The 19,609-nt window shown below is 45.4% G+C and overlaps 1 protein-coding gene across 5 annotated transcripts in view; it reads right to left on the bottom strand.

Moving 5' to 3' along the window:
- TBXAS1 (thromboxane A synthase 1) overlaps window positions 1–16,012 on the bottom strand; it is a 249,957-nt gene extending 233,945 nt beyond the window's left edge. Inside the window, exons 1-3 of one of the 5 annotated variants that reach the window (XM_075428425.1) lie at window positions 15,901–16,012; window positions 14,652–14,725; window positions 2,655–2,853 (exon numbers count right to left, since the gene is read on the bottom strand). In XM_075428425.1, the coding sequence (XP_075284540.1) occupies window positions 2,655–2,752 (98 nt within the window). In that variant the 5' untranslated portion in view covers window positions 2,753–2,853; window positions 14,652–14,725; window positions 15,901–16,012. Of the gene's footprint in view, window positions 1–2,654; window positions 2,854–5,769; window positions 5,857–14,651; window positions 14,726–14,901; window positions 15,007–15,792; window positions 15,874–15,900 lie in introns of those variants that run through there. The other 4 variants (XM_075428427.1, XM_075428426.1, XM_075428429.1 and 1 more) reach the window with 4 other exon arrangements.
- Between the last annotated feature and the right edge of the window lie 3,597 nt (window positions 16,013–19,609).

Here is a 19,609-nt window from a genome sequence, read left to right as displayed (position 1 = left end):
GTGACTGAGGCTGAGCCGACAGGCAGCAGCTCAAGGCTGTCATTTGAACCACTAAATACACCCATCCACAAAAATCATGCTAAGGAAATAGCCCAATAACACAACAGTTGCCATCACCACGTTGCTATTCTAGTGTGCATTAGATCTATTGACTCTCTTCTCTACCTGCAACTGCCTTCTGTTTAGCCTGTAAGCCTTTTACAGCCAACAAGGTGCACAAACTGCCTATTCTTTGTACTCACACAACAGTTGGCACAATACGAACTGATCAATCATAAGATGCTACCACAACAAAATTTACAACAGCAAATATTCATTCCTCCCTTTCCCCACAACTGCCCTTCTGCAAAGATACAATGCTGGCAGAAAAAGCTAGAAAAAGAAGTCAAAAGTTATTAAAAAATGAGAAAAAGGCTTAGAATGAAAACGTCAAAGGAACTTCAAGAGTTTTTACTTTATTATTACTCCTGCCATACGTAACACTTGTGTTTTCCGACTCCTAGAAGAGCCATTGAGTACGTAACATGATTGTAATAAAAACATTCTCCAGAATTAGGGACCTGCATTTCTATTAGCAACCCTTTACATATTCTTTAAACAATTCCTTGAACCCAAGGTTTCAGCTGTGAATAAAGGAAGCTGTGAGCACGCATTGGGTTTTACTCATTTGTTTTCACAGACATGTAGTCTAGAAAAACTTTATAAAAAATAGACTTTCAAATGAATAGGTTGACAGGTTCAAACAACAACCATCACATTTGCAGGTGTGCTTCAAGCCATTAACCTTAGAAGTTCACTCACTGCATTTTACTGAAATAAATGGATCTGAACAGCTTAGCCACCTGGCAAACCTACCAATAGCCCACAGATGTTGCCCAGCATATTCCACTGAAAGTTCAAGAAACACCAGCTTCTCATTGGAAGAGTGACCCATAGGCACCTGTATCAAAGAAGCTACTTGAAATCAACCTGTATCTGGAGATCAACAAGGCTGGTTAACAATAACCATTGGCAGGTAAAAGTATAAAACACTTTCCCATATAAAAGTCCAACTTGCTTTTCCTGTTGCCTTCACAGAACTCGCCTTCAGCCAGAAAAGGAGAAACACTGAATGGTGTACCTCTACTGTAAGGCAATTTCTCACCTCACTCCTAAATTGGACTTTCTTAAACTTCTATGGTAGGCATTCGATTCAGCAGCTGCCTGTCCACTGGCAGGAGCCTGGTTTAACTTCGACTTCAGTCTGCACTTACAGCTAGATTTGTTCATAGCAAGACCAAATTCTGCACTAAACTGCCATGTCTTCACTTCAAGGGGAGGAACAGCCTTCCTTAACTGCAACCAGAAAACGAGGCACCGGAGAAGCACGCACCAGAACGTACCCTACGTTTACACGGAGCAGTTCTGTGTCTTCAGAGACCTCAGCATGTCTTGACATGCACTATGTGGAAGCACCAAGCTCTTCCAGCTGTCTCCCAGGCAGCCAGGGCTCACCAGCCGACCTGCTGCATTTCCGAACTGTGGGCGTGCCCCTGCTCTCCCCCTCATCCCAGTAAGCTTACAGAGATCCACAGGCCAGCAGCTGAACAGCACGGGTTTACCGAAAGATCTAGTGCTGCCATTGTTTTTCCCAGTAAAATTCAAAGGAAGTTGGACTTGGATGTTTGTGATGATTTGGGCAGGTCTCACTGAGAAAGCAGACTCACCCACCTACTTGATATGGCAATGCACATCAAATATGGGCTTGACTTGACTATTTTTTAGTCTCTCTAGACCCTCCCTTGACACACAAGGAAGTTGAACAAAGCTCAACGGGGTCAAAGAGCGAAGAAATATGTGCAGAAGCATTCTGTCATTTACACTGCTACAACAATTGTGCTAAATTCATGGTGTCATCAACATTTTCTTCCAGATTAGCTTTGGGTTTTTGTCAGAGCTTCTTTTTCTACCACTGCCTTTGAAACTTTTTCTTGAACACAACACACAAATGAGAAAAAACACAGGCGGACTGGAAGGCAGGATTTGAAGAGTAAAAACAGTCAGAAAAGCACTCCCAGTTCAGCTAATTTAATTTCTGAAATAAATTATCCAGACAGGGTGGGTTTTTTTCATTTCAGTGCAGCTCACTGCAATGCCTACTGTGCTAACCATTAGGGCTGCTGTTATTCTGATTTGTGTCCACTACTCAGTGTGTAAAGAACAAGAGAGGAAATTCAAGCAGCAGTTAAATTGTCTGTACGCTTAAGCCAAGAAACCGGGCAACGGACAAGTGTGCAGCACAGTACAAAGCAGAGGTCCAACAAGACCCTGCAACAAGCACTCAGTTTCTTTCTGACCAGCACCAGTGTTCCTGCCACCTACAGAATTTACCAAGAAACCAACAATAATAAATTCTTCATTTTAAAGACAATTTTTGTTAGAGGTTTGTTAGTAAAGCACTTATGAGAAAATACTGCAAGGAGAGAATTCTCTAAAAAGCAGCATGAGTTTTTTGAATATTTATTTTAGCCTCTGCATCCAAACCAACTCCCGTCCATGTCCCTTCTAGCCAATTATCTTCTGTTTTCCCCTTACGAATAAAAGGCTACAGATGTCAGGGGAGCTTCAGCAGGCTTTGTATCTGACATGCAGCCCATATCATCGTTATCACTCACCAGTACAGCAGGACCAGGAAGACCACCAGCAAAGCCAGGGTGACCGTTGTACCACTCATTTCTGTGGAGGCAAATGCCAGGAGATCTACAGGCTCCATTTTCCTCCACTACGGCTCCAGCCTTGAGTGGTGTGAGAGTGTGCGCAGGGGAAATTCTCCACAAGAGCTGATAAAGCCTTCCACAGCTATATGAATGACATCTGCAACAAAACAGGAACCAAGAGAGCAAAAAACACATCAAGTCAAGTACAAACTGCAAATCTTTCCTGTTCTCATCGATTGCACACTGTGAGAAAGAACTTCAAGGTTCCCTGACTAGTAGGATGTAGCAATTTCCCCCCCTCCCGCTGTTGTTGACTGTCATGCCAGTAAATATTTACATACCCACCACTTGAGACATCAATGCTGTCAAATACGTTTTCAGACATCAAGTATGGGAAACTGGGGACAGTGGGGAAGAAAAGAGGGGGAGAGAGTCTGACCACAGTACAGATCATGGAAGAAGAATATAAAGACCCTTCGTTGGTGTCCCGGCATACAAACAGTGGCATTCTCTGAAGCAACAAAAATAGAGCATTTCTGCAACATAAAACTTCATTAGCACTTTACTCTCCAAACTCATTATACTTAAAAAGAATGGAACAAAGCAACCTTTAAATTGTCACAACTAAATGGATGAATTAGGGAAAACTCTTCCAATGTGACTGCTGGAAGACATATATATAGTAAAAAACTAATGAGCAGAAAAACCCAACTGTAGCACCAGGGTCGTAAGTCAGCATCTGTCACGCTGGTTAGTCCACACAGACGGCACGGTTTGGCTGTATCATCTCAGGTTCATGAGTACTACAGCAAATTTTCCCAGCTCAATGCAGTGTCCCCTCTGGAAGCACTATTAACCAGCCTCTCTGGAGGTACTTGGGCTACCTCTCCATTGTACTACTACTAGTATCAGAGTTAACATCTACCATCTCTGCACTGCGACACAGTCAAGCTGTCACACTCGCTTGGAACAACTTGCACATGAACAGTCAAGGTTTGACTGCAGTTCAGGAAATGGTTCATCTGTAGTATACAGTTTCCTCAGCTTTCTTCTGTATTTTCCTGCCTGCAAACCTCAACCCTGTTTCAAGCACCTAATCCAGTCCAATAAGAAAGGTCAACTGAAAGCAAACGTTGAAGCACTTCCATGGAAGAAGACCATCAACCTGTTACGCACAAAGTTACCAAATGCCATTATCAAAAATACCTGCAGGATGACAACAGCAGCAGCAGCAGCTTGCAAGTAAACACTCTTGCCCGTGATGAAATTCCCCAAACTGTCCAGTATCGTTTGTTACTTATGAAACTAGAAATACCCATATATCTAAGGTGGCAGCCTTCCCACCTAGTCCATACAACCTACTTGAAAGTTAAGGAAATCAAAACTGCCCAAAAAACTAGGTTTGTGAATTATATGGTAACCTTGAGAAACAGAAATTCTGCAACATCCGATTCCCATAACACGCCAGATGAAGAGTGGTTTCTTCTTATACAACCCCAAGATAATAGCTTAGATTTAATGTGCAAGGCTTCTCCAATATCACTGTATTACGTTTCCTGCTCTTATCAGAGAAGTTAATAATATAGGTATCAAAAAAGTAAAGTCTCTAACACAATGGAGTTGTTTAATTTTAAGAAGATTTGGCTCTACTCTAACTGAATCACTGCTATTTTGGTTCTCTGTGCTTCACAACTGCATTAATTCCCTTCCAGCCTCAGATCTTTGCAGAATAAGCAAAAGGTGTTAAGCAGCTCATCAGCTCCACAGAATAGCATGGTAGTTCGCAGAAAACCTTGCTTATTGTGTTAACAATGCTATTGCTATTCTGAGTCAATAACAGCTCCGCAGGTTTGCCACTGCCAAGTTCTCCAAGAACAATTGCATCAAGATTCAAGATCAGCGACGCAAGGAATTAATCAGTGGGCACAAGCCAATCCCAACTAGCAACTGATCCTGTGGGACTTGAAGAAAAAAAATAAAAATCAAATATCCATGTGCATTAAAGTCTCTGCAAAAAACCAAAACCTATCACCACAAGTGTAGAAGGTAAGAAATAATATTCCAATTTCATTGCACTTTGATTAACTTGGCTTTTTAATTAAAGGACGTATTTATCTGCACATAGAGGACTGATGCCCTCCTGTTAAAGCCAATGGCAAAACTCCTATCAGCAAACACAGAGTCATGTACAGACCTCACTTATTTTTTTAAGAAGCACACCAGAGCCACTTCCCAGTCACACTGGGAGGTAGGTGGGATGAATAGTTCTTAAACACGCACATTATGAGAGAAAATAGGCTCTCTCATCAGCATCCAATTTGGAAGAGAACACATAATCAAGCTCCCAATAACAACAACCATCCTTTTCTGTTGTTGATCTTGGGGTCTACTTTTTGTTTTGTTTTTTAAGCCTCAGCACCTGTTTCTTGCTGCAGGGTTTTAACTCGGCACTTCCAACCGTTAAGAAGGGTGGCAGGCAGCATCGACTCCAAGACCCACCTGGAGCACTGCTCACCACAGATCCACACGCTTGCAGTTACCATCCCAGAGTCAAGGACCTCAGCTCCATGAAGAGTCACAAAAACCCACATGATGCAGGGAGAAAGGAGTCAGGGATGCAGATAGCAATGAAACCAGGCTATTTATCACTCTGGCATCCAGTGTTCCCTCTCTCTTTATAGGTCCTTTACAAGAGAAACACCATCCTAATTAACCAGTTGACAGCACAGGTATTTTCCACCAACCTCCCAGATCTTTTTGTGGAGCCACACCAGTCAGGCTGATAACAGTATCAAAGAACTATGGTGACAGATACAAAGTCCTCACTAACCACATGCTGCAGGAAGCCTGAGACAAGCAGAAGTGGGAAGGGAGCCTTTTCCTGTGAGACTGCTATGAGTCAGCAGCACTGTCTGCATTTGCCTCCACAAGGCTTAGCTCAAGATTACATCTACCAAGGTTCACAGCTCCTTGACGCGGTGCCATCCCAGCTCTTCTCTTCCACAGCAAGTAAAATCCACAGATCACCACAAACTTCAACAACAACAAAAAAACGTGTTCAACACAAACTTACACTCAAGACACTCATCTCATCCTTCCTTCCCCAGCACTGCCGTCACTGCAGCCTTGGAGCTCCTCAGCAAACGGCAGACCTACAAGACAGAAGCATTCAATCCCGAACAGCCAGAGCTTCCGCTTGTGCAGACATTCACAGCAGTAAATATTAAAAAAAGGGAAGTCCATTATAGCATTAAAAATGTGAGAAGTTGAAGTGGTCCTTCACTGAGAAAGAAAAAAAACCCCAACACCTAGACAATCCAGGTTTTCCAGCAAGCCTTCACGCCTTAAAGCCCTGTCTGCTGTAACTCCAGGAATATTTTCGGTAAACGTTCTCCCCAAGCAATGCATTTCAACTTCAAGATGAATACAAGTGGGGCAGTGAACCTCAGCAATGTTTGACGTACACAGGTATCGTTCGGACATGAAATATAGAGCTTATTAAAAAGCAGGATTATAGACATTCTCAGTGGACCTAAATCATGTTAAGGATTTTGACCTGTCTTCAAAGTGTATCAGACGGAAAATGTAGTCTCATATATTTCAGAAGCTAATGACTAACCAGCTAGACTAACTACAAACTCCTGCTAATGACCAAATTCAACTCTTTTCATGCTATTCTATCTTGTATGTTTTAGGTCTATAATAATCTAATTAAGGCTGAGCCACACCAACTTTACAACAGATGAAGGAAGTCTAGAAAGGTGTTAAGTTTAAATTTTATAGCAGTTCTTCTCTATAGACATCTGTAGCATAGTCTTCTGATCAAGGAAATTTTGTTATACAGACATCTCGGTCACAAAATACTGCAAGTGAAATACCACTGAACAGCTCAAAAAAACCCATGAGATTAATCAGAGACTAGTTTATGTATAAGCTTTAATAAAGCCCAGGTACAAAACTGTGTAAGCATATATTATACTAATTTATCTTAAAGACAAAAACCTTTCCAAAGCCAAAATGAATTCTTAACATCTTTAAGGCAGAACAATCAAAAAGATCAAAGGCACATGTCACAGAGATATTTTTTATATTTAAAACAACCTTAATAGCCAAAGTTCTGGGAATGTTAATGTATCAGAATAGCGGATTTACAGCAGCCATCTATGACTTCATTATTACTATCCCTATTCAAGGATTGACCAAGCAGATTAATCAGGTGATTTTGTACTCCTGCGTGATGAACGATAACAAACTACTCAACAGACAGACCACCGGGGCACTGGAGTCCACTTATGAGGATCCTGCTCTGCATTCAAAATGGACAGAAGCACCGAAACGACACCGTGGGCTCATGGAGGATTCTTGAAGCACCTTGAAGAAAATCACTCCAGTGAACTGGATCTCGAAAGGCAAACACAGTAACTGTGAAACCACACTGAAGAAGCTGCTTTCATGACACTTCCTACTGAGAAACAGAGACATACTTTTATACTTAAATTGTTTCCCCAAGTCAGAACCTGGTTATATTAACCTAAATGCTTCTCAGAAAACAGGCACCCAGCTAAAATTCTAGGAAAGCTAAAATACTATGCAAACTTGAACTTGACTAACGAACTTAAACTTGGCTGACTAAAAGTTATGGTACATCAAACTTAGTCAATATCACAGGGGCTAAAAAACTCATTATGCTAACTAAATGTAGTGCCACTGTACTAAGTTCCCTCTAAAGCAACAAGCTGTGAGATATCCTAGTTATTTCAAAGAACTCCACTTAGAAATAGCACAGATTTTGTGGTCAAAAGGAATGACAGTTTCTTCCTCTTGCTGTGAGAGCTCAGAATGAGTTTCTAAAATAAAGTTACCTTCGTTAATAGTGACATTAAGATCTTGCAGCCCCAGTGAAATTCCAGAGAACGCAGAAATTAATGTAACATCTGCTGCTCGTGGCCAGGCATTTCTAAGCAAATTGACTTTATTAAATAATCAGTAACTTGTTTATATTTCTATATCTTGCTTTAGAAACATTGATTGATTCAAGCAATCCTATAATTTCATTGTCCTATAAACTTGACTGGAGATAAGTAAGGATTTATGTTCATGGATCAATAGCTCCACATTGACAGCAAAAGCCAAAGAACCCTGCCTAGACTAGTCTTCAGTTGCAGAGAGCAGGATAAATGTTTGCCTTTGTAACAATATCACGGTAAGGATGAGTAAATTATAAATTCTTCCGTGAAGTTCAGTTTTTAAACACCATGAAAAATATCTAACCTTCTTTGTTTGATTAAAAAGCTACTCTATATAGCAAACTCAATGCTTGAATTCTCCAAACTGTGTTTCAGTGCTGGACCACAGGTCAAAAAAGAACTGTGAAAAACTTAACAGAAGCACCTTGTTCTATAACTTAATTAACTTAACTGTGCTTATCAACTTCTCTTTCATCCATTAGCTCATGGGATTGACACCAAAACATATAAAGCCCAGTCCTTTTCTGCACTTTGCAAATAGGAAGATGTAGAACACTGGTTTTCCCCAATTAACGGAAATACTTTGAGAGCTCAATGGGCTATCTCTAGCTACTACGTTCCCCACCTTACCTCTCCAGTTTGCAGTTCAATGATTTTATTGTGGAATCCTTCCAATACCATGCAAAGAGATTGCTTTAGAGAAAGATTACAGACAGCCTCCTTAAAAGCAGGCCAGCCACCTCAGAGGCAATTAGTCACAGCAATCGGCATTGCACAGAGCAGTGCGATGGCTCCTGGACTGCCAGCTGGAGAAACCCTGGCCATTGCATCCTTTGAGTTACCCCAACGGGAGAAGGGGAGTTGAAGAACAAATAAAAAGGATAAAAGAGAGAATAGCAGCCAAGAAGAGACAGATCTGACCACCCTGGTGCGGGAGGACAGCTGCGGCCATCCTTCTGCTTGTGAAAAGGACAAGCCAAAAGCTGGATGAACATGCTGCTCAGTACCTCTTTCAAAAGCACCAGCAGCCTGCACATGTGCCCTGGAGATGGGCTGCCAGCACCAGGAGAGAGGGTGGGATGAGACCTGAGAGCAAACCCCGTGTAGACCAGCCCTCACCAAGGGGTGCAGGCCCACCAGGCTGAACATAGGAGGCAGGTAACAGGGTCCATCAGCACAGCAAGGGGTGAGCCAGGACCGGGGGCCACTCAGGAGGTCAAGTCAGCAACTGAAGCCCCAGATATGACCTTCATAGGGAGGGTCTCAGGTGAGACCAATCAGGATAATTAAGATCTACTGGTGTCCTCAGCAACCTGACAGGCTCAGTACTAAGGCCTGGAACAGCTGAAAAGATAATGACAGACACATGGGAGTTGGGTATTTGAAAGAGTAATTTCACTAATTTATCAATACCCTGTCAAAACTCAAAATGGCAAAAGGGGGAAGACACCAAAAGTCTCAAAAACTTTGAGCCTTAGATGAGGTAGAGAAGATTTCTTCACCTGAGGCCCACCACTGTTGGGTCCCATCTGGGAAATGTGGGCAGTATCAGCTCTGCCTTTATGCTTTATGTCTAATTGTTTAAAATCAGAGAGATTAGATGCAATTATCCCTCTGATGGGAATAAAACAGCAAAAAGAGCAAAAGAATGTGCAATGTATTAGACAACACAAACATGTCAAAACCAGGACTGGCATTGCAACTCAGGTACTACCACCACCTAGTCTCAGCATAGAAGAGATGATAAACTGGCATAAAGCAAAAAGAAAGGTTGAAATCAAATAAGTCAGGCTAATTATTGCTACAGCAATGGTTTTCATACTTCAAGAAGCCCAGAAGCTATTAGTCTACATCCACTTGCAAGAAGGTAATATTATTGCAAAGAGACTCAACCTGGCAGTTCAAAGTAGTCACCGAGGAGCAATCCCAGTTCTTCAGCAATTCTCCAGTGGCACCCACAGAGCCTCTCTTTTAGGCTGCAGAAACTTCCCTTCATGGGACACGGGAAGTTCTCCTGGAGAACACCAGGTGCCAGGTCTGGTAACGCTGCCCTGACTCCTGCAGACAGGGGTGGGGGTGGGGGGGTGGGGGTAAGAGGTTGGTGCCCCGTTGCCTCTCTTGCCTTTGAAGATGTTCCCCACGATAAATATGTCCAAATTACAACAACTGCAGTGTGACAAATCATGCCAGGTGTTTTCAGATGGCAGTAAGAACACAAAATGTATGGGGCACTGGAACACACAGAGCTGTGGCAGGAAGACATAGAACACCTTCGCACTCCAGGGCAAATGCAGGGACAAGATAAAGTACATGGAAAAGCCTTATCTTCACGCATGCCCCTATCCAGGGAATATTCACTGCCTAGACTTATGCATCACATGATGAATAAATCTTGGTAGATCATGCCCGATATTCCCAAAGGCCTTCTTACCCATATGAAAGGGAGCACAGGTAACTAACATGCAAATTGCATCCCCCTACACGCTGCTGAAGAGCACATGTAAGATATGGATGGCTTTAACCATGAGCCAGCAGTGTGCCCTGGCTGCCAAGAAAGCCAATGGGATCCTGGGGTGCATCAAGAAGAGTGTGGCCAGCAGGACGAGGGAGGTTCTCCTTCCCCTCTACACTGCCCTAGTGAGGCCCCACCTGGAGTACTGTGTCCAGTTCTGGGCTCCCCAGTTCAAGAAAGATGAAGAGCTACTGGAGAGAGTCCAGCGGAGGGCTACGAGGATGATGAGGGGACTGGAACATCTCCCATACAAGGAGAGGTTGAGGGAACTGGGCTTGTTCAACCTGAAGAAGAGAAGGCTGAGAGGGGACCTTATAAATGCTTACAAATATCTCAAGGGTGGGTGTCAGGAGGATGGGGCCAGACTCTTTTCAGTGGTGCCCAGTGACAGGACAAGGGGCAATGGGCACAAACTGAAGCACAGGAAGTTCCATCTGAACAGGAGGAAGAACTTCTTCCCTCTGAGGGTGACGGAGCACTGGAACAGGCTGCCCAGGGAGGTTGTGGAGTCTCCTTCTCTGGAGATATTCAAGACCCGCCTGGACAAGGTCCTGTGCAGTTTGCTGTAGGTGACCCTGCTTCGGCAGGAGGGTTGGACTAGATGACCCACAGAGGTCCCTTCCAACCCCTACTATTCTGTGATTCTGTGATTCTGTGATACCCTAGTCCAGCCTTTTGTGCTCTCCTATTCATCGATTTTTTGCTGCAGTCCTTTCTGCTGACCACTTGCATGCTAATTCACTGGATCAGAAATCCCTTCAGCTCTCTCAGCAGATATGTTGCAACATGGACATGCATACCTGGTGAGAGGGCAGAAAAAAGAAAAAGTGAAAATCCAAACTTACACAATCACAAAACCAGCATTTCCAAATCTCAAGTTCTTACTGCAAGTCTTGGCTTAGTTGAGGTTTTTGCTAAAGCCCTAGTTCTTCATTTGTGCAATTGTGACAAACACAGATTTTACTGGGGCAAAGAGGGTCAAGCCCTCAAAGCAAGGAAAAAAATGTCTCAAAGATGTGAAACTCAAAGGATCAGGGCTAAAATACTAATTGAACTGTTTTAGTTGCTCAATTAAAAAAACATGCATGTTTTTCCTGCAGTCTCATGAATCTGAGAGTAAATTTGTGATTTCTAAATGCTTGAGGTTAGCAATACTTGCAGAAGGGCATGAACCCAATAAGCTGACCTGTTAGCCATGGGAAGAGAGGTTAAGTGGAAGACTAAATAATGTGACATATGAGTTGAAACAGCAAGAAGAACTTAAGTCTCAACAAGATTTCAACGCTGATGACACTCGCTTTAACTTGCTCTCTCAGACTGAAGCGTACATGGGATCTGAGCCTAAGGTTTGCAGTCAGTTCAGCCTCCTACCTTCTTCCTACCTTCTGCTGCCTTCTACCAAGTGCCAGATAAGCACAAACTTAGACTGTGGCTGGGCTAGTGCAAAAAAATGAAATATGTATCCTTCTCAGTTTCACTGAAATACAAAAAAAACTTTAAAATCCACAGAACAAAACTTCTAGCCATCATACTTTATCTTTTTTACTGGCTGCTGATCAGAGCTAAGGTTCATGGGAAACCGTGGCTCTGTGACAATCTGTGAGGACCGTTTTGTACTCACCATAGAGGCTAACAAAGTCTTCAAGCTCCAAGAGTCTTGGGGTTTTTTTAAAAAAAAATCTTAGAAGTTTCTTTCTACTCTGAACACGCTGCTGCTTTCTTTACCTTCAGTCAATTAAGTCCAACAAGCTCAAGTGATCAATTGCAATGATAAATCAGCTCTAGTATGAGCATGGCCAGCAGCCCTGGCAACTGTCCGCTTATAACTTCAGCTCTTCTTCCTCACCATCCATTTTAAAGTATTCATTTTAACTCTGAACATCACTACCTGCAGACACTTCCCTGTCACCCAACTCTGATGGTTACACCCATGCAGCAGCTGAACTGGCATGATGGGATCTCTGGCCCAGCACAGGGTCCTACAGCCATCAACAAAAATTTAAACTTCATGCATCGGGAGAGTTGCAGCTTGGAGAGCCAGACCTGTCGGACAGGTACCCCAGGATATGGCGTACCTTCTCCTTAAGAGCCCCTGCCTCTGTTTGTGGCAGTTCAGGCTAATTAGAGAAGCCTGCAACTACCCAGATGCATGGCAAAGGAGCTGCGACTACTTCAGACAGCCCAGGGACAGTGGGATGTTATGGTGAACTGCAATTAATTTACCTTCTATTCCTAAGCAAAGCGACACATGAATGCAAGATGCCAGATGGAGTAAGCTGACTGGAAATGGAGAAGATGGGTTTCAGATGGGACCTGTATTTATGCAAGACTAGAAGCCGACGGCAGAGACAGCAGAGACACCGCACAGGACAAAAGTCTCGCCATACATTCGATAAAATATAGTTTCTTCCAGTCACCTTTACCTTGGTTTCCCTTGGCTGAGTCTGTAAAGCAGTGAGGCACCAAACGAGGGAAGTGGGTGCCGAGAGGGGCCTTTGCAGATGCACACGGGTATTTTAATGGTGCAACAAGGAACGGCGTTTCTGTAAGTCTGGTGCAGGTAGACGCACTCTGTCCCTGTGTGATGCTCTCAGTTCTCTGGATGGAGAGCACCAACTCCAAGGGTAAAATGCTGGTTTTCTCTTAGTATATGTAACTCCAATTAACCTTATTGGAGCATTGTGGGTACACTGAGAAGATTACACTCCTTAATGTGCAGTTACAGCTGTATTGTAAATGCAACATTACGTGCTTTCTATTATGGTTCAAGACCGCTACACTCTTCAAGACTGTTATAAACCTCAGAAAACAGGGGTTTATAATGGAAACACTGAAACACTCAACTCTAAAAGCCTTGGCAGAAAGGAAACATAGCTATAAATTCAGCTTCTGTTTTCCAGCATATACATTGACAAGGTATGAATAATCTGTATTTCTACACTTAGAACAGACAGATGTACACATTGTTCAGGGTAACCTTTGCTGTAAAAGCAGAGGATGGGAAGAGCTCAAAGTGGAAAGAGCAACCTTCTGTCTCGTCTTTTACAGAGTTACTGCAATTGCAATAATGACATAAAAACAGCAATTGAAATTTAGTAGCCTGTGCACCAGGGTTGGATTCTGAATGCACTTTTTTTAAAAGGGTGGGTTAGGTTTCTACCATCAGCGAGAAAAAGAAACTACCCTCCCCGAACCCCTTCAGCCTCTTTCCTTTTCTTAAAAAAAAAAAGATTTGGCTATTCGGATACTGTTCAAATTACATTGCAAATCAACTTGCTACCCACTGAAAGAAAAGGATATTATCTTTATATTCTCTCCTACACATAATCTTGTCCCTAGCTTCTTAATACTACCAAGGAGCAAAATTTGGACTAGCAATTACTGGACTGGCTAATTTACGTAAAAGGACCCCAATGTGGTTGGCAAGAGAAAGACAGGCAGGCAACCACACTATCATCGGGGCTGTGGCATTTGGGAATTTATTCAGATATTAATAGCAATGGCAGAGGTGGGTCAATATAATCCCATTAGCCACATCACGCTGTTTGACTTCTGATACGTACAAAGAGAGGAAAACAAAACTGACGCAATTGCTTTTTGGGAGGTGATGCTGGGTAAACAGAAAAATCCATGCCTGTTTTAGGCATCGCAGCCTGACTGGCAGATGGGGAAAGGTTTTAGTAGGGAGGTCCATGCATTTTTCTGGCACAGCCCTCACCTCCGGGAGGAAGGGGAGAGAGGCACCCGCCACTGCTGCCGCCCACACGGGGCTCGGTCCGAGAGGAGATCCCACCACCACCATCCTCCTCCTCGGGCACCTGCCCTGCCCTAGGGTTTCGGTGGCCTCCCTGGCCATGCCGCTGCTCTGGAGATGGAGCTGCCAGTCCTGCAGTGGCTCTCATTGCCCGGGTTAAGCTGGCCTATGCGGTGTCAGCATACAGGGAAATACCCAGAACAAACCAAGGCTGCGTGCAGATATGGGTCCCCGTTTTTGATATTAGTGCTGCTCATATTTTGGAAAGTTTCTTGAATGTGTAGGGAATGTTATCAGATGCAGTGCCACTGTCCCCATAAATTACTGTCTATTATTACCTACATATTAGCAGTGCCTCTAATACTGTAAACAGGGAGAACATCAGATATGCCAGAAGTCTGTGAGGTGTTATGAAAAACTTCACGTGAAAAACAGCCCACGGGCCCTCCCCACTACAGCAGCTGGTGTTTTCTTTTAAGGTAATGGATTAGTTCACAGAAAGTTTAGCGCTTCTTACCAACACCTCTAACATTAGCTACAGCATCCTCATTTCAGATGTATATCCCCTCCTTGTGGGTAACCATTTGAGGGCACTGTGTTTAACGTTTCTGCGTTTGGTGCGTGAAGGAGACCTGCTCGCTAGCTGCCTGCTTTCCACCTTTCCGTACGACAGGAGCCCTGGCACCCACAGTGTGCAAACTCAACACACCCAAAAGCCGTACCTCCACGGTGACCCAGGGGTGCCACGTTTCCGAGCAGGAAGGGAATTGCCTCATTGTTCAGCATTCAGCAGCGTCTGCGGAGATCAATGGCAAAGCTACTTTATTACCATTAAAAAAGGGCAACACAATCCCCAGCAGAACTGAGAACTGCCTTTCACATCTTCTCTTGGGTAAGACCTTTGCTAGGACCAACTCCTGTCTTTGCTTCCACCTTTTTCATTTAAATAGGGTCTTGCATCAGCAGCCTTACCTCAAAACTCCCACTCTACTACAACAGTCTTCAGGGTGCCCACTGCTTGCTGTCCTACCCCAGAGCAGTAGCTGAGAACCGGCGTCACCGGCTGTAATCAGTCCATACAGCAAATCTGCAGTCTTCAGCATAAATAGCAAACTATTCACAGGAAAGGACCAGCAGGGTGTAACTGTGTCAATGAATCCAGTCTCTACGCATTGGGGATCGCCATCTGAAGCACATCCAGCCCTGGGAAGGCCCACAGAGCATCCTGACACCAAGTATTTCCCAAAACTCTCTGGCAAATTTACGCTCCGGTGTAAGGACCAGCAGCAAGGCTGGAGCAGTTTCCCAGGCACCCGCTCGTCAGAGGATCACAGCCAAAACGTTCAGGAGCGTTTCACCTGGCCCATGAAGCACACGAAGCCGTTCCTCCTCCCCGCGCTATCCTTTCATTACGCAGCAGGATGAAACCGAAGCTTTTGCAGGGATTTTCACCGCAGCGCTCGGCACAGCCCGAGACCTTCGGTTGCCTCCAGTTCAGCCAAGGGCCGAAACAGACGGAAATGTACGCGGGCAAAGGCTGCCGCAGCCACTCCCGCAAACATTGCACTTGGCTATTTCTCTTTGCTAAGACCTAGAAAGTCAGCTCGAAAGGAAAAAAGATTAAAAGGAACAACAAAAAAGCAAGCTTAAATTCCGTAGAAGCTGGATGTCACAAGACCCGGATTCACTAAAGATTTCCAGTCCCTGTGGGGAGTGGGATTCCCTCCCTCACCTCCTAAAATCGAGTGATTATTTATTCCCGCTACCCCTCACCCGGAGGAGCCAGCAGCCCAGACCCTGCTGACTGCCCAGCGATGTGCCAGGGGAACGGCGTGGCAACCCCCCCCCTCCCCTCAGACAAACCTCGGGGCGAGGAGGCCCGGGGGGGGCGAGGAGGACCAGGGCGGGCGAGGGGACTGACCGCCCCCCTCCTCCCTCAACTCCACAGCGGGCGCGGGGAGATCCTCTCACCTCGGCAAATCTCCCGCGCCTCCTCTCCGCCGGTTGCCGGTCGGGCTGCCAGGGAGAGGGGCGAGAAGAGCCATAGCGGCCTCCCGCCAACCGGACAGGTGCTCGGAGCGCTGGCCTCGGCCCAGCCGCCAGGCGCGGCCCGCGGGACTACAACTCCCAGAAGGCCCCGCGCCCCGCCGCCCTCCGCCCGCCGCGGCTGCCCCTCGCCGCGCCTCTGGGGGTTGTAGTTTCTCCGGGGCAGCCCCCCCCCCCCCCCCCCCCCCCCCCCCCCCGACACACACCCGCGGGCCGCTCCCGCTGAGGTGCCCTTGCTGCGAAGGGAACCAACGCCCTGAAACCTACTGCTTTTTAAAGGAGAAACTCAACCAAAACCATATATATAAATATATATATATATATAAAAGCAAAGCTCAGCAAAGATTTTTGCTCTTACGGGGTAAGTAGGTGCGCTTGCAATGCTCTTTCTGGTTCTGACGGGGGTTCAGTTTGCTGGGAAGGAAGGGGGGGGAGTGAAAATACTTGCTACCGCCAAACGACTTTGCAAAGCTTCAGTGCTGCCATGCGCTGAGCGGTTAACGACTGGCCTCAAGCCTACGAACGTGCCCATACTCCAGCGTCTCCTCCACTGAAGTGAACGCAATCGAATCTCGCACTCCAGTTGTTCCCGAAACTCGAGGCCTCTAGAAATCATAAGCACGGCTCAGTAATGGTGAGATTTTAGAAGTAATTAAGGGCTTACCCACATTGGGAGTTGCTGAAGAGTAGCTTCACCTGCGTAACTCCCCTCTCCGGTGCTGGAGACGTATTGCACACTAACACTGCTTTATTCTGAATTATTTTGCATCATTCTCTCCTACAAGGAGAGGCTGAGGGAGCTGGGTTTGTTCAGCCTGAAGAAGAGAAGGCTGAGAAGGGACCTAATAAGTGCTTATAAATATCTCAAGGGTGGGTGTCAGGAGGATGGGGCCAGACTCTTTTCAGTGGTGCCCAGCGACAGGACAAGGGGCAATGGGCACAAACTGAAGCACAGGAAGTTCCGTCTGAACATGAGGAAGAACTTCTTCCCTCTGAGGGTGACAGAGCCCTGGAACAGGCTGCCTAGGGAGGTTGTGGAGTCTCCTTCTCTGGAGATATTCAAGACCCGCCTGGACAAGGTCCTGTGCAGCCTGCTGTAGGTGACCCTGCTTCGGCAGGAGGGTTGGACTGGATGACCCACAGAGGTCCCTTCCAACCCCTCACGTTCTGTGATTCGGGCTTTCAGTTCACAACCTACCTTCGCCTGATTTGATGGACTTGTGCAAGGCGAGCCTAAACTGCATGCTCTTTTTTACCTTGCCTTTACCTTTTTACCTTGGGCATCTCTTCCTGAAAGCTGGGCGTTTCTTCTGGAAACTAGAAGTGAAGTTTCTCACACGATTGCTGCTGTCCGGAATTTGGGAGATCAATAAGAGCACTAAATGCCATGAGACCCACAAATAAAAGCTTTGGGAGCATGGCCCTGTTTGCCTGACTGGGAAAGTTTGTTTTTCTGACACTGGGAGGAAGGCCGTGCAGATGAGAGAAAGCTCTCCTTTCAGAGCAAAATCTCCTCTTAGTAATTAGTCCTTGTGGGTAGCAAGTTTTAATGATACTTCATGGAGAACATAAACTTCATGATCTGCCCAGAGTATAGCCAAAGCTTTAAAGTTTTGCCCAAATTTTATTAATTGCATATGCGTCAAAAATGTGAACAATGTTAACGTACAATCAGCCAGAGAAATTCTTCCAAGACCAGTGGGTATTTAGTAAGGTATTAAGGAAGGTATTACGGTATATACAAACAGCTCCTCTTCACCTGAGCTGAAGAGGAGGAGAAGGAAAGGCCCTAGCTAATGGAAAACAGTAATACATAGGTGATGCAGGAGGTTTTAGTGCACAGACAGGTGGTACCCACAAAGACTTCTTAGCTTCCACACAGCCCCACGCCGCAGCCGGCTCTGCACAGTCGCATGGCAACGCTCCTGGATGAAGAAGGCTTCCCGGAGCTCGGGACGTGACGCAGAGGCAGACACAGAGTCCTGCCAGATCTGCAGAAGACCCACCCAGCTCCATGGTTTGTAGTGCTGAGGCGCAGCCCAGCGCCGTGTGGGACCAGTGGCCGGCTGCAGGGCTTCTTCACTCCAGTCAAACCATTCGTGCTCTGGGCTCCGTCTGCCCCAGGGAAGGGTTTAGCTGCTTTGCAAGGCACTGCAGCCCATCTTGTACTTCCAGAGCAAGCTGGCAGCACATGAATAGCATACTTAAGCCATAGCCAGGATAAGCCTTCCAGGATAATTGAGATTCTGCAGTATGCAACTTTTAAAACTAAATTTTTGTAGACTTGCTAGAAAAATGTGAGTTTTGACCTAGCACTTTGCACACAAAGATTTCCGAATAATCTTTTAAATGCAGATTTAGAAAAGAAAAAATAAAAAAGAACAAGTATGTTCTTTTGACTTCAGTTAAAGTTCAGTTGATGGAAGATCTATTAATCACCGGCATGCAATTTACACCAAGAATGCCTGTATTAAAGCAGAGACACAGAAGAGCTGGAATGGATTGCTTCCCAAGATCTTGTGGCATTAAGAGTGGAGCTATGTTTGTTTTCTTTTTTTTTTTTTGTTCTGAGCTCTGTAGCATTTGGTTGACTGAGGCAGTATCTGTTATTAAAAATGAGCTGTAAGAGAGCTGCTTTTGTGAACACACAGGATTATTAGTTATTCCAACAGGTATTTTGTTAGTTCCAGACTGTGCAAAGACTTACATAACTAAATACACCATGAATAAGTCCATTGAAATTGCTAAGGTCTCTCTAATGTTTTCATCTTCCTACTTCCCAGAACAATAATGGTCCCAGTCATCTATTATTTGCAAGAATTCACAGATAAAATCTGAATAAAGAGGAAGCACGGATAATATAGCACCAGACCCTCCTATTGTTTTGTTGGAGTAGGGAAATCCACTGGAGACTAAACTTTCTGTAAACATCGGTCTGACACCGGCTGCCCCTCTTCCCACCCCGAGGGAACGGCTGACGTGGGGAACCTCAGCCCACCCCATTCACCTGGCCGCCTCTAGCGTGGAGCTGAAAGAGATGCCACCTGCAAGGACCGCAGGAGGACGAACACCATGCTTTTCTCATATGGAAAAGAGAAGCAAAATCCAGGTGCAGATGATTTCCCAACGGCAGAAGGAAGGACAAGAGGAAAAATGATTTGGTGCCAACAGTGCCAGAGTTAAAAATCCCACTGCCGTTCACAGGGCAGCTTTCTTCAACCCCCTGCACAGCACAGCACTGGGGCTCCCGCCTGCGTCTCCTGGCTCGGAGAAGAGTGAGTCAAGTTTGCATTGCCATTCACACATGGCAAATGCTTTCTGTGTTTCTTCCACATTTTGAAAAGACCAGAGCTTTCCTCAGCGTGTTCTCTTAAACACCTAGCAGGCGAGGGAAAAATGGAGGAAAAGCCGAAACAATAACCTTGCAAAGTGCTGAGCAGCAAACCAGAGAGCCAAAGTGCTCCTGCTTCCCCCGAATCCCTCTCGCAGCTGCACCATGGTTTCCTGGGCACTTGCTGGGATGGGAGCCAACGCTGCCGTCTCACCCCGTCCCCAGCAGCATCCCACTCTGCCACGCAGCCTCGGGGGATTTGCGGGGTATTTCCACTGGGCCTTGACCGACCGCAGGCACGCA

The sequence above is a fragment of the Opisthocomus hoazin genome, chromosome 8 (genome assembly GCF_030867145.1).
Source record: "Opisthocomus hoazin isolate bOpiHoa1 chromosome 8, bOpiHoa1.hap1, whole genome shotgun sequence".
NCBI classification, from domain to species: domain Eukaryota; kingdom Metazoa; phylum Chordata; class Aves; order Opisthocomiformes; family Opisthocomidae; genus Opisthocomus; species Opisthocomus hoazin.
The sequence above is the reverse complement of the archived record's forward strand: the minus strand, read 5'-3'. Positions and strand labels throughout refer to the sequence as shown.